Raw genomic sequence first — 14,990 nt, 5'->3', positions numbered from 1 at the left:
TTATTTTTAAAATAAACTGGTACCAGACGACTTACACTTCAGTCGTCCAGACGACTTCCAACATCTCAGACGACTCAAACGATTTACTGGGGCTATATTCGTAAAAATGGCTTCTGTTTTTTTGTTTGGTCAGAAGGGGTTGAGCTGTAATTTCACTAGGTTTTTAGGTTTGTTTTGTATTTGATTCAAGTTTGGGTATAGGTTTGGGGTTAAAATCAAGTTGTGGGTTAGTTTTGGCAAAAACCCCTACATCTATATGCTAAATATTTAAATATTTGTCGATGTTAACTTTTAAAATTATAAAGATTTTTTTTTAAATAACAAAAATCATATTATCTAACAATGATTAATCTTTACTACCTTAAACCAATGAAAACAAATTTTAAACTATATATTTTATTTTAAAAATTAAACAAAAACTAAATGTTTAATTATTTACTCGATAATATAATCTATGAAGCGAAAATTTTAATTTTTAAAAAAATTTATAAATTTGTGAAATGTTACAATATCTTTGAATATGACAATAAAACGATATTGTACTAATCTTTATATATATAGTTACGATTTTAATAATGAAATTATAATCCGAAAATATATATATAGAAGAAGATACAAATACATGTGAAAGTTTGAAACATTCTATTCAATGAAAAAAATATACAGTAAACTTATTATGTTTTAAAAATTGATAGACACATATATTTTATAATATATACCAATTTAGATTGAATACAAAATATTTATATAAAAATAAATGAAAACAAAAACCCGTGCGGTTGCGCGGATCGAGATCTAGATCAATAGTTAATTACAAGATTAAACGGTGCAGATCGATCCGTTACTTAGCCGCAAAGTCTAACTCCTTAAATATACATCTGATATTAGTACATAACCAACATGACACTTAAATATATTGATAATAGGACCGAATAGGACCGACCCGTCTTATGGGCGGGATGTGAATTATAAAATAATTTCAACACTGTATAATTAACATTGTTTGTTTTAGTTTTTTTTTATATTTTTTGTTTGTTCTTGTGAGGTATAATGAAATATTCATATATGATATTTTTGCTCTTAAACTTACTATTAAGAAGAAAAAACTTACTAATAAGAATGGTCTGGTTCATTCCCAAAATTCAATCACATTATTAATTTTAATACATCTCTATTAGTGCTGGTGAAAATTGCCCAAAAAAATGTCCAATCGTTTTAAATATATTGCAGCTATATTATCCAATCGTTTAGCTGAATTGTCCAGTGTTTATCATATATTTTAATTAGACTTTGTACAATTGAGAGACTAAATAAACCATGCTATATAGAAAACTAGTTAGATTTTTAGAAAAAAATTATATTACATATTTCTTTTGTTAAGCAACATATGTTTTAACTTTTAATTATATATTAAGAATTGATTTGGTATTACATTATTCCACGTGATAATTTGTAGTTGGATGAACATATATATATATATATATATATATATATATCTTTGACTTGTATCAACCCTTTTTATATTGATGGTTAGATCTCGTTGGGGAGATGAGAATGCAGGTTCGGTTTTTATATCGAATATAAGTTTATATAGAGGGTATGGGTCCATGGTGTTTTTTTGGAAGATTGTAATATCTGTATCGTATGTTGATGTGTTTATGTTCTCAGAAAGTTGATATTTTGGGTTTAATCTAGCACCTAATTGAAACGTTTAAATGTTATGGTTTAGGAGAGTTGTTATTTTTGTGTTGTTACTAAAATGCGTTTGTTATATATGATGGAGTTTTAATTTTGATATATTTATGAGAATATTTTTTTGTTGAATATGATGAATCTATTACAATTGATTGAATTCGATATGTCAGTGACAAACAATAAATTGATTTGTTAGGTTAAAACTATATATATATTTATATATATATATTATTATTGTTTGCTTATAATTATGTATTAATTGAGTATTAAAGAATAGATTGTAGGGAAAAAAATTTAGGGGTTTCTAACTAATTTTAATATTTTTCGTAAATATATTATGCCGCATGCCCATAACTTATATCGGATCATCACACTTAAGTTACAAAAGTGAGAGTATATATAGATTATAGATTAATGCTATATGACTGACCTTCAAACTACAACATATAAGCTAATTCAATTGTAAGCATGTGCATCCATTTGTTCTTTCTTTCCTCTGCTTCCAATAGCTTTTCTCCTCACCAAATCATAAGCATAGATGTAAAAAACATTGAAAGATCGATACAAACCTCTATATCCCTTACACACACAAAAGAGTAAGAAAATTCTATAAAGAAAAACAACAAAACACACGGTTACTTCCCCTTCACAATGGTGAATCAGTATGAAACTTTTGACCTGTTTTCCATGTCGGTGATATAACCAATTGGGATCTCTTACACAAACCATTCCCATGAAAAGTCTTTGGTGAGGCCAACCAGTCCGCGAGGCTAGTATTGACGATGATCTCCTTCATTAGGGGCTTTGCTTGATCATCACTATCCGGTTCAACATTCTCCTTCATTAGCTGTTTAACTCTTCTTACTGCTTTGCTTTAACGGCTTTCCACTGTGCAATATTCTCATCTGGATTCAGTAGAAGAGTCACATTCTGGCCGTCATCTTCTTCATCATCAGCATCATCTTCATAGTCGTTTTCATCATCTGTTATAGTCTTCATCCTCCAAATCACTCGCTCCATACACCAATTCATCTTCATCTTCTAAACTTGATGGTAGAGTTGGTTCAAAGGTTTGTACATTCAAGTTAAACCTTACTCTCTTCCTTGTCTTCTTTTTTCCTTCCTTCTTCTCCTCCTCTGCCTCTACCTCACACCTAACACAATACCAGAAAGAAACAGAGCATTGACCATTGTTAAATGACTATCTCTGCACAATACCAGAAAGAAACATAGCATTTTCTGAACACAACTATTGTATAGAAACTCCACCTACTAATTTCTCGGAAAATAATTTACTTTGCTGTTTAAACAGATCGAGGTTATGACAGTTAATGGTAGTACAAAGTGCAAGGCTTACCAATAATGTTGGCAATCATGTTGGTTTCCGCAAGATCAAATGAGCTGAACTGTTGGAACCATCCCTAGTGAACCAAAATTCAATATCAACAATCAGTTTCGTTGCTCCTTGTTACAAATTAAGCTGCAAGTTCCTGAGTTTGCTTATTAACTTACAATCAAGCAGGAGAAAGGCAACAACGTACATGAGTAATTTCCACAAAGGTAATAGTGCCCTGAAATCAAAATATAAAAAAGGATAAATCAGACAAACCAAGATATTAAAAAATCAAATTATATTACAAAACTGAAGTAACATGATCAGTTCAACTGAAACACTACCAGTACTCATAAAATGGCTAAAAATCACTTGAGGTAACATCAGTATGATATAAAATAATATGAACCTATTTATACCCGAAATCGCCGTCTGAGCAACGCATTTGGAGATCTCGTAGTGGACTCATGAATTAAAGACAATAAGAGTAAATACGTAGGAATCGCAACGCATTCCGTTACAGAAACTGAATCACCATCCTCGCCTCGGATCGAAGTGAAACAGAGAGAACGGAAGGAGAAGACGCTGCAAATGGATTAGGGTTTGCGTTTGGTTAGCTGGTCTTCGGGCCGCAAAACGGAGCATGACACCAAGCCCAAATGAAGCCCAGACGAAACACACATAAAAGACGCTGCATTTCATTTAACTTGGACACGTGGCACGCGTACAGGAGGCGAGTTTCCAGGCTGGATCCGACGTGGAGGGCCTAGGAAGGAGGCAAACACTACTATATATAATTAGATTATTATAGGCATGCGTATATATGTAATATCTATATACAGAGATCCACTTTCACCAATCTTTTAACTTTAAGTCCTTGTCCTACCGGAGGCAGCTTCACCTCCATACATATGGTTTTGTTGATGAAGAAACTGATGATGCTGGTGATACTGCATCCCACCATATCAACTGAGAATCGAGAGAGAAGAAGATGAAATGTAATCATGATCAAATGAAGTTTGTTATTCTCAATAAGACATTATGTTACAATGCATCAGCTTATATAGCCGTTAGTTAACCGGAATAAGCTAACCAAAATACAATACATTGAATCAATCTAAACCGGTACTCTAATAGCCCCTCTCAAGATGGCGACGTAATAGAAAAAAGTCCCATCTTGCCCATAAGAGAATGGAATTGATTGCCTGTAGTAACATGTAACGTCTTGATCAATCCAATCTCAACCATGTCACACACTTTATGACAATCTGACTCCAAATGTTTAGTTCTCCCATGGAAAACAGCATTATTAGCAATGTGAATAGCAGCAGTGGAGTCACAAAAGAAAGCAACTGGGCCATGTTGTGATGCATCAAACTCCTGCAACATATTGACAAGCCATTGCACCTCATGAACACCAAAACTCATCTTTGTATTCTGATTCAGCAGAAGAATGAGAGACAATGCCTTTTTTCTTTATTTTCCAGGAAATCAGAGAAGAACCGAGGAACATACAGTAACCGCTAGTAGAACGTCGTGTGTCCTTGCAACCACTCCAATCTGCATCTACCAAATCATTTGTAGCTGAGTAAAATACCCAAGCCAATAGATCCCTTTAAGTAGTGTAAGACTTTATATGCTGCTTGAAGATGAGAATTCTTCGGAACAGAGCAGTATTGACAAAGTTTGTTGACTGAAAAAGTGATATTCGGGTGTGTGATTTTGAGATACATCAGTTTTCTCACTAGGCGTCGATAAACCAGTGGATCATCAAGAAGAGTCTATGTACTATCCTGACGCAATACATTACTTGGTTCCATGGGAACACTGGAAGTCTTAGCTGCAAGAAAGCTAACATCCTCAAAAAGTTCCAAAGTGTATTTGCGTTGAGAGATAGAAATACCAGAAGAAGTTCGAGCAATCTCAAGACCCAAGAAGTATCTGAGAGGACTAAGATACTAAAGCTTAAAATGTTGAGCAAGTGAAGTCTTGACAAAGATAACATCATCATCATTATTTGATGCAATAATGATATCAACGTAAACTAACACTGCAACATATCTGTCTTCTGTTCTCTTGATGAACAATGTATGATCCGAATGAGATTTCTTGAAACCAAGAGTCATTAATGTCAAACTGAACTTTAGAAACCACTGTCTGAAAGCTTGCTTTAGGCCATATAAGGACTTGTTGAGTTTGCAGACAAGATTAGGAGGCAGAGTGACACCATCTTTTGGAGTATAACCCGAAGGAAGAGTCATATAGATTTCTTCATTCAAATCACCATTTAGAAACGCATTAGAGATGTCTAACTGTGTGAAACTCCATTTCTTAGCTGCAACAAACACAAGAAGTGTCTTGACTGTTGTCATTTTGGCCACATGAGAAAATGTGTCCACAAAGTCAATACCTTCTTATTTTGTGTAGCCTTTAGCAACTAATCTTGCCTTGTATCGTTTCAGAGTGCCATCAGCGTTAAGTTTAACTTTATAAACCCATTTACACCCAATAGCATGTTTATTTTCTGGAAGTGAAACAATGTCCCATGTATGTGTATTCTCCAGAGAAATTAGTTCCTCATTCATCGCTTGTAGCCAAGCATCAAACTTCTTGGCTTGAGTGAAAGAGGTTGGTTCTGGATGAAGACTAATAGCACATATATATATGCTTTGTATCCTTCAGATAACTTCTCCATCGACACATATGAAGCAAGAGGATAAGGCACATCAGTCTCAGTTATGTTGCAGTAGTAATCATGCAAGTAGGCTGGAGACTTTGATGTCTTTTTGTTACATGTTGGTTCAATATTTGCGGTAGTAGAATCTGGTGGAAGAATGTCATGTACAACTGTAGGAGATTCCCTCTCAACCACAGGAATGGCATCTACATTATCATGAGAACCAGAAACCACTGTTTGAGATTCCCTCTCATTTACAGTGTTGATATCATCATGATTACAAGGTTCTACTGATGCAGGATTTAGGATGGAGAAGAAATCATTCTTCGCAGCAGCATCATCTTGAAAAGGGAAAATGTCTTCATGAAAGAGTACATTCCTGGAGATGATGATGTTCTGTGATTCCAAGTCCAAAAGTTTATAACATTTGTATCCGGCTGGATAACCAAGATACACACACGGTTTCGCTCGTGGTTGAAACTTGTGACTATTCTTTGAAAGGTAGTAGAGTTATAAACCAGACAACCAAGCACTCTCAGATCATTGTACGAAGGCTGATTGGAAGTTAGGACTTGGAAAGGGGATTTGTTGTTCAGTAGAGGAGTAGGTAGCCTGTTGATTAGAAAGACAACAGTTAAAACACAATCTCCCCAATGATGAAGAGGAATGTGAGCTTTGACCATTAATGATCTAGCCACATTAAGGATGTGTTGGTGCTTCCTCTCGACGACTGAGTTTTGTTGTGGGGTCTCGGGACATGAATTATAGGCAATAATCCCCTTCTGTTTTTACAGATTAGTGAATTTTAACTCTTGCGCATTGTCAGATCGCACACCCTTAACATGAGCATTATATTGTTTTTCCTCCATTGTTAAGAAGTCTGGGAAAATATGTAGAACGTCTGACTCACTTTTAAGAGATAAATCCAGGTCACTCTTGTGTGATCATCCACAATAGTCAAGAAGTATTTGTAGCTTTTAGGGGTTGGAACAGAGAAGGGTCCCCATATGTCAATATGAAGAAGTTCAAAAGCATTAACACAAAGATTGTTATGTGAAACATATGGTAAATGTTTCTGCTTTGCCAAAGGACAAACAGAGCAATGGAAAGAGCTTTTATTCTTTTGCTTGATTTCAAGTACATTAGTAATCTGTTCAATCTTCTCCACAGACGGATGACCTAGTCTATTATGCCATAAAGATGTATCAATAACGACAATAACAAAAGGTGTTGCCATCATGCTCGCTGAATCCATGTTTACTGCTCCTTCCATGACATAGAGATTAGCTATTTGCTCACCCTGACCAATCATCAATCCCTTGATAGGATCATGTATCACACAAGAGGCCACATCAAACATTACTCGACATCCCAAATCTTTAGTTAACTGAGTGATACTCAGTAGGTTTAAACGAAAATCTTGTATGAAGAGGACATTGGTCAATAGAAGATATTCATTCAATCTAATCTGACCAATTCCTCTGATGTTGATGTTCTGACGTGTAGGTAGAGTAACTGATTTGTTTAAAGAATCAGTCAAGCTCTCGAATAGCCTTCTACCATGAGAGACATGAATAGTGGCACCACTATCAACTATCCAAGATGAAGAGTTTAATATATTACATGTGGCTCTTAAGACTCCAATGAAACCAATTGTAGAAGAGGAGAAAGCCATACCAGGTAATGCGGTGATAGTACCAGTTGAAGTGGATGGGTAGCTGGCTTGACTCGGTTGAAGCTGGGAGTTAAAATACGCAATGACACTATGTTTCTGATCTTTACAAAGAGTGCTCAAGATAGCCAAGTTATCATCAGTGCTTCATGAGTCATTGATAGACTATTGAGCGACAATTGGTTTCACTGTGTTGAGATGCTTATCATTACTTGCAGGAGCTGACTTGTCAGTTGGGTTCTTCTTGTGTTTAAAACCAGGAGGATACCCGTGAATTTTGTAGCATTATCAATAGTGTGACCATAGTAGCCACAGTGAGAACACACATGTCTACAGGTCTTGATGGTTTGGTATATGCTGCATTGACAGAAGAGGTGTAGCTTTCACTGCTTGTCACCTGAAAAGCACTAACATTTTGCACAGGAGTAATGTTACGTTGATTGAAATCCTGATCCAGAAGATTGTAGACACCAGATAGATCTTGAACATTTTTCTTCATTATGATCTGGCTCCTGGCGTTAGAGTATGAATCATTAAAGCCAACTAGGAATTTGATCACTTTAGTATGCTCAATCTTCGTAGCTGTAGCTTTGTAACATACACAAGACTGACAAGTATCTGCTCCATCAAGATCATCCCAGAGATTCTTTAGTTTCGTGTACTATTAACGCAATCTGCTCCATCAAGGATTATCACCGCTTGCAAGAAAGTATGGAGGATATTGGATTCCTCCAAAATCAAGCTCGGAATAGAAAGCGAAGGGATCAGAGCTGGAAACGGTGGAGGATTCGCCGAAGTCGTCATCGGAATAGGTGAATCGGGAACAGAAGTCGCCGGAATGGTGTTTGATGAAGATGTGCGAGCTGGATTGGTTGATTTTTCCGCTGATCCAATAGTACGAGATGATCGTTTTGTTGATCTACGAAGAACAACCATTGTTGAGCTAAAAAAAAAGATGATGAAACGAGATCGATGAAGAAGCGAGATCTCAAGATCATGATCGTTGAACTTCGATTCAACGCTCTAATACCATATCAACTGAGAATCGAGAGAGAAGAAGATGAAATGTAATCATGAGCAAATGAAGTTTGTTATTCTCGATAAGACGTTATGTTACAATGCATCAGCTTATATAGTCGTTAGTTAACTGGAATAAGCTAACCAAAATACAATACACTGAACCAATCTAAACTGGTACTCTAATACACCACTGTATAATCCATCTCCATCGCCTCCGACAGCATCTCTCAGATGCTCTCCACCTTCACCACCTGTTTGTGGCCTACCTAGTCCAGTTCTCTCACCTTCGATCTCCCTGAACCCCTGCAAGTAAACTTTCAACGGCTCAACATAATCCGTGAACCCTAAAGTAGTCATAGACCAAAGCAAATCGTCGCCGTTGATCGTCTTCCTCTTCTCTTTCAGAGACTTATCCGGCGCTTTTCCTGTGACGAAGCTTATTAACTCTGAGACACACTTGCATTGTCTCATTAGCATCTTTGGAGATCTTGGCGTTTGTGGGCAAGGCCTTCTTCATGATCCGGCTCACATTAGCGATAGGTAAGAACCTGTATCTTGCTCTCTGGGAGACAACAGAGACTTTCCGTTCCCGGTTTGTCCTCCACCGGAATCTCTGTCGGAATCTCCCATTGTTGTAAAATTACCACGAAAATTTAAAAGATTGAAACTTTACTCTTGTTTTTCCATTGCTTCCAAAGTCGCTTGAGTTTTTATAAAAGAGGATGCATGATCTGTTCATTTTAAACTTGAGTTTATATTAGTGGTCTGTGTACTGATAGGATACAGATAGTTGGCTACGTGCTCAACCGTCGAAGATATAAATTGTCTTTTAAGACGCTGCCACGTGTTGTGGGCCGTTAGTGGACCCGACAAACCTTTTGTTTGTTAAAGATAATACCCACGCGCATAAGAGGAGAGTAGCCAGCACAGATAATGGTTCGAAACGGCGAGTGAAAGACACGGAGCAAAAGAGGAAAGGGATCGAGAGACAGAGGGTAAACTGCCACTCAACGACCTTTCGGTCAATTTTACCTTATGTTCTACTGTAGCGTTCTAAAATCGGTGATAATTCGGTGATAAATCAGCTATAAACAAAATGATTTTGGCTCTAAATGGTGATAAGGGAATGGGTGGGAATAGTGAATTTCTTATCATTCCTTACAATCTATACCATTTACAAGGAATATTTGTTTTATGATTCTTTTACATTTCTTAACATTTAAGGAATAATAGACTGTATTCCTTATCAAATTGGAAAAATAATAGTTTTTCCTCTTATTTTATTTTTTCATTCATTTTTTTTTTATTCTCCGTATTCTTTTAATGATTACCGGCTAGTTTATGTTGTTAAAAAGGAAAAGAAAGAAAAAAGAAAACAATTAGGCTTCGAGTAATCTATCATAGGCCTCGTAATTGGTCCATTAAGGTTAATATAATGGGCCTAGTTGTCGGCAGCGTTGTGCTTCATGTCACTTAAGTGAATAAGCCTTCGTAGTGAGGAGCGTTGATAGGAATTCCCTTGTGCAAAGCATTTCCGTCTTCCGATCTTTATGTATTCATCTGGTGAGAACATAACCGAAGTTAACCGGTCTTGTTATGTTTCCATAAACTAATGGAATTGTAATCTCCACTTAGTAGTTGTTGTGATGTAGTATAGTTGGTTTCATTATTTTATTGTGTATTTAAAGACATTTGCAGAGATGCATGGAATTTGTCATCTTCAGCTAGCGTCTTAGTTGGTGGAACTTCAATTCTCCAGTGCCTCGGTCTACCAGAAGCTTTGGCGCGCCTAAATGCAACTCTACATATTGTTACGAACTTATGAGTGTGAGACCTGTGGGCTGTGGTTAAATAGCTACATGGCTTGGAGATCATTTGAGTATGTGGAAGTGACGCAAAACATACAAATTGGTATACAAACAAAGAGAAGAATTTTTACTATTAGCGTAGGGTCATTTGAATTTTGATGGATCCAGCTTATATTAACTTGGTTTTAATCAGCTTAGGGAAACAAGCTTAGATTGTGAAAACAAGTGACATGAATCACTATAAGTTCCATAATAGCAAAAACACAAAAGCAGGACTAACACATAACAGTCTCAAGTCTCAACTCAAAAGTTAAAAACACACAAGACTAAGCCAGTCCAAATACTCATAAAACAAAAGAGGATAGATATGTGAATTACTCGTTGTTACCGCCGGTGTTGGGACGAGGGGTAATGAGAACCTTGAGAACACCAAAGTTTACAGCACCGGTGATGGCATGACTCAGAAGCGAAACTGCTGGGGTAGACCAAGAAGTGTCGACACTTCCAAGGTAAAGACGTCCACTTTCATCGTGCTCGAACACACTCTTGACCTCAGCAGTGAAATTAATTTCACTCTCATTAGCAAACACTTCAACATCACCATTACCAACACCAGGTACATCCACAGCGAAGTAAACACCACCATCATCTAATGGTTCTCCAACATATGCTCTTTTACGACCTTTCACCACAAACGGATGTTCCTCCACGCGTCTTCCAGATTTACCTATCGACAAACATCTCCAGTAACTGATACGCAAATACATATTATGATATATGGGAGAGGAACGAGAGATCGAACCTGTGAAAGGAGGGACAGTGTTGGTACACTTGTTGTCGTGGTCCTTCTTCACCTTGACCCTTGAGGGAATCATCCTCAAGACTCCATCTTTCATCTTGGCATCCAAGCCGGCGATCTCACAGCAGTCACAACCCAAACCGGCGGTTCCGGAGTACTCACGAACGCCCTGCTTCTCGTAGCCGTCGTCGAAGGTTACCGCGGAGAAAAACACCACCTTTTGCCTAACGGCGTCGATCCTGTGGTGGACGGCGTCGTCTGGAACGCCGGGCAAGTCGACGCGTACGTAAAGCTTGTCGTCGTCGAGAACCTTGACTTGGATGAAACCCTTGGGACCTCTTTTCTGGAACTGGTTGTTGGTCGCGTAAAAACCCTCTGGAAAACGTAAGAAGAACGTCAGTTAGCGAGCAGAGAGAACCGAAAAAGAAGAAACATGTTTTTAGATCGGAGAAACATATATTCGTGGAATAATATATAAGAAGAAACAGACCCGTATCGGTGGGGAGCGCCGACAAGTCAATGCATTTGAACCCAACCATCTCTCTTCTTTCTCTTTTGTTGCTTAAAAAAATGGCGTTTTTGATTTTGTTGTCATTAAACGAAGGAGGTGCAAGCTATTAGCTATATATATAGACGTGGCACTCTATAGCTGGCTTCTTTAATTTCACCTCAAAGAGGCTCTCGTCGCGACGCGGAGAGTAAAAACAATTTGACTGGTCGTCTTCCCATACGTCACTCTGTTTTACCTTTAATGTTTTTTTTTTACCGCGAAAACGATGAGCTGTCATTGCTCTCTTTCCATACCATTCACATAAAAGTAAAACACGTTAAATGTGACATCTCTCTTCTCTGCTTTTTTTTTTTTTTCCGGAACACCGAATCCCCCGCTGACGTCAGCGATCATTTACTGATTCATCCTCAAAAGGACGCAGCGCAGTTTTTGCTGTTTCGGAAGTGGAGTGCAAGCGTTAAACGAGAGCGAGTAATTTTACCGAAAGGGGCTGACTTAAAGCTAGTATGAGCCCATTATTCGGCCCAATTAGTTTAGTACCAAAACGCAAACATAAAATTATTATCGGACATAACGAAAACGCCCAAGACATTGAAACTTGCTTTGATTTGGGGGAAATGTTTTTAAAATTGGACCAAACCGAACAGAAAAAAACAGCTGGGGTTGGATGTGTGTGTGGTGGGGCTCATTGCCATCAAGCTGGATCGACCAATCAGATCAGACAGCTGTAGGAGAAAGGGTCCCAGTTTCCCACATTTACGGTCTTGATCTTCTCCAAATGACCCAAACCATTTGTATGCTTTTCTAAGCGCATGATTAATTAACAGATAATCACCAGCTCCAGCTCTGTTAAGCTTCTAATGATATACTTAATGAGCCAAGATATTCGCTGCTCGAATATAAAAGCCTTTAAAGAAAATGGACCTGTAAATAGATAAGGTTCGTTTGGCCCAACTCTTTTTCAGTATTTAATTTTTAGAAAATGTGGTTTGGTCAACAAAACCTTAAACCCAATGAATAGAGCTGACTCCATAGACTAAGATACGCCACCACGTGGCGTCGACCAAACCCACAAAGGTAAAATCTCTAGGCTCAAGTGTTTGAACTTTGAAAGCTAAAATGTGGGTGAGACTTGAGAGAGTGAGTATAGTTGGGGGTAGGCTTGATTCTTTGTTTCCCACTCCATCGCAAATTGTAGCTTATAGATAAACTAATTAATAAAGAAAAAGGAGGAACGTCACATTACATACACAAACGTAGCACCAAATTCAATTTAATACTTCATATGAAGATGAAGTTAAATGAAAGAGTAGGCGAACCACTCAGTAATTGCTTCCAAGTGCGGTCTCTCTTTCTCTTTCAACGACGGTTGATTGATTCATTTCAAAGATTGACCTATCTCATCTAAGGTCAGCCATTAATAAAAATTTCTATATCTAATTAGAAAATTATATAATTATAAAAATGAAAAAGACTGCCGTACAGAGCTGTGTTACCTGAAGCCACGCAAAGAGTCTCTCTCCCACCTTAAATACCTCCTCTTCTTTAACTCCTTATATATAGTGATTAAACATGCTTCTTCCATTTCTTAAACAGAAAGTTAACATTTAAAATGGGAAGCTTATTCATCCTACGTTGCTTCTTGTTGTTCTTATTCTTGTTTCAAGGAGCGTTTGCAGCCGCAGGGAAGATATGGAGCAGAACAGAGATGGTGGAGATGGCTGGCTACGGTGAACAAAAACTCTCCTCTGTGATCATCGCCGGATCTCTTCTTTGCGACACTTCGCGTCCTCACCTTCCCTCTATAGCTATTCCAGGCACCTACCTATTCATGAGTCTCTCTATATGTTTTATTCTTCTATCTGAATACTTAACATGATTAATCCTCACAGGCGCCACAGTTGCCATCAAGTGCCACACTGGATACAAAAGGAGATCCAAATGGATTAAAGCTGTTACTGATGATTTGGGAGAGTTTGAAATCGATCTCCCTTCCCAACTCCACGCAATCCCCGACATGGAAAACACGTGCGTCGTTAAGCCAGTACATGTGCCTAAGCTATATAGATGCAATCACAGATCAACCAATACACACAAACGTATAAAGCTTGTTTCCTCTACTAACGGCTTCCGTGTCTACACCTCAGGGAAGATCAAGTTACAGGGTCACAGTTCAAGATCATAGCAAGCTGCATGGTGTCAAACATTTTAAACTAAAGATTTAAACATTAAACAGTAAATTTCTTGTTTAGCTGGCGCTTCAGTCACAGAACCGAGTTATAGTCTCTCTCTGTTTCTACATTGTTTTTGATGTTTCCCACTATGTAATTAAGAACGATGGTTGCATCATATGTGTAAAGGTTCTCATGAGTTTGATACAAAACAGCAGTGTGGTCACATTTGAATATATGACCACAAACCGTGTTACAACAACTTTTGTCATTAACAAACGCTATACACAACACAAGAAACAGCACCAGTTGTTATGTTTTACCAGCTTATAGGCATTGGTTGTGTCGTACTTCTTGACCAGTTCAATAACCTTACTCAAGATTTGATCTTTGCCTCCTCCTCCTGCTGATGTGAAATTCATTTTACCAATGCTCTTGAAAACATTCTCCTTCCCAAGAAGTAAAACCGGTCTCCGGGGCACTCTGAGTCTCAATTGTTGTATGATCGAGCTCCTGATGCAATGCATCTTCGATTAGAACTGATATTGGTCCTCTGATTGTTCATAAAACCATACCAGCGACTCTACAAGTGTGAATTTCTATTTCCTGGGCTTGTTCTACCTCTGAAGCGGCAGAAATGAGAGACTCTGGGAAGAAGCAGAGGAAAGAGAACTGTATCTTTCTGCAGCCTGGTTGAAAACGTATTTGGGCTTTAGATTTTTTTTTAATAGGGGCCAATTAATTTTAACGGAAACATAACCTAACTATATCTAATAATCTATTAATCTATCTATATTATTAAAAGAGAAGTACCCATTAAAAAATACCCCTAAGTTTTCTAACTTATTTACACTTTCATGCCACTGAGAATTAAATTAAACTACCTATTTTAATGCTTGTCTTTTCCAGTTAAATTAATGAATTTTTCTTAATCAAATTTCAATTTAATGTCATTAAATGAACCTACTTATTTTAATGCTTGTCTTTTCCATTTAAATTAATGAGTTTTTCTTAATGAAATTTAAATTTAATATCATTAAATGAACCTACTTATTTTAATGCTTGTCTTTTCCATTTAAATTAATGAGTTTTTCTTAATGAAATTTAAATTTAATATCATTAAATGAACCTAAAAATACATCATATTTAACGTAACTTATTACGGACGAGTACGGCCCAATAATGAACTTAAATTTTATTTTTACGAAAACGTGAATCACTTGACTTATGTAATATTTAAAATATATTAACTACAATATAACAAATGCATATAACATACCTATACTTTAGTTTGAAATGATCAT

At 37.1% G+C, this 14,990-nt stretch overlaps 2 protein-coding genes and 2 pseudogenes across 3 annotated transcripts; 1 reads left to right on the top strand and 3 right to left on the bottom strand.

Annotated features, from left to right (window-relative positions):
• Positions 1-2,354: 2,354 nt before the first annotated feature.
• LOC106303031 lies at positions 2,355-3,412 on the bottom strand (annotated as a pseudogene).
• Positions 3,413-3,897: 485 nt separating this feature from the next.
• Positions 3,898-9,027, bottom strand: LOC106303030 (annotated as a pseudogene).
• A 1,404-nt stretch (positions 9,028-10,431) lies between these two features.
• LOC106304868 lies at positions 10,432-11,586 on the bottom strand. Its single transcript, XM_013741258.1, has 3 exons — positions 11,495-11,586; positions 11,008-11,379; positions 10,432-10,932 (listed from the first exon to the last, which is right to left on the bottom strand). Exons 1-3 carry the CDS (start codon positions 11,541-11,543, stop codon positions 10,580-10,582), a joined length of 774 nt encoding a protein of 257 aa, XP_013596712.1. The 5' UTR covers positions 11,544-11,586; the 3' UTR covers positions 10,432-10,579.
• Positions 11,587-13,068: 1,482 nt separating this feature from the next.
• Positions 13,069-13,922, top strand: LOC106304252. Of its 2 annotated transcripts, XM_013740660.1 has the most exons (3): positions 13,069-13,332; positions 13,408-13,543; positions 13,663-13,922. In XM_013740660.1, the coding sequence occupies exons 1-3, from the start codon at positions 13,128-13,130 to the stop codon at positions 13,730-13,732; spliced, it is 411 nt and encodes a 136-aa protein (XP_013596114.1). In that variant the 5' UTR covers positions 13,069-13,127; the 3' UTR covers positions 13,733-13,922. The 2 variants fall into 2 exon arrangements, with proteins under 2 accessions (XP_013596114.1, XP_013596113.1); XM_013740659.1 differs by having other exon boundaries at positions 13,072-13,332; positions 13,408-13,922.
• Positions 13,923-14,990: the final 1,068 nt, after the last annotated feature.

The sequence above is a fragment of the Brassica oleracea genome, chromosome C7 (genome assembly GCF_000695525.1).
Source record: "Brassica oleracea var. oleracea cultivar TO1000 chromosome C7, BOL, whole genome shotgun sequence".
NCBI classification, from domain to species: domain Eukaryota; kingdom Viridiplantae; phylum Streptophyta; class Magnoliopsida; order Brassicales; family Brassicaceae; genus Brassica; species Brassica oleracea.
Note: the sequence above shows the minus strand (reverse complement) of the source record. Positions and strands in the feature narration are given on the sequence as shown.

Bases quoted from the DNA above. Each gene is read 5' to 3' on its own strand.
- LOC106304868 (XM_013741258.1), bottom strand. From the start codon at position 11,543: ATGGTTGGGTTCAAATGCATTGACTTGTCGGCGCTCCCCACCGATACG. The intron at 11,380-11,494 runs GTCTGTTTCTTC...TACGTTTTCCAG, and splicing joins GGCGCTCCCCACCGATACGG to AGGGTTTTTACGCGACCAAC. The intron at 10,933-11,007 runs GTTCGATCTCTC...GTTTGTCGATAG, and splicing joins CACTGTCCCTCCTTTCACAG to GTAAATCTGGAAGACGCGTG.
- LOC106304252 (XM_013740659.1), top strand. From the start codon at position 13,128: ATGGGAAGCTTATTCATCCTACGTTGCTTCTTGTTGTTCTTATTCTTG. The intron at 13,333-13,407 runs GCACCTACCTAT...TAATCCTCACAG, and splicing joins TCCCTCTATAGCTATTCCAG to GCGCCACAGTTGCCATCAAG.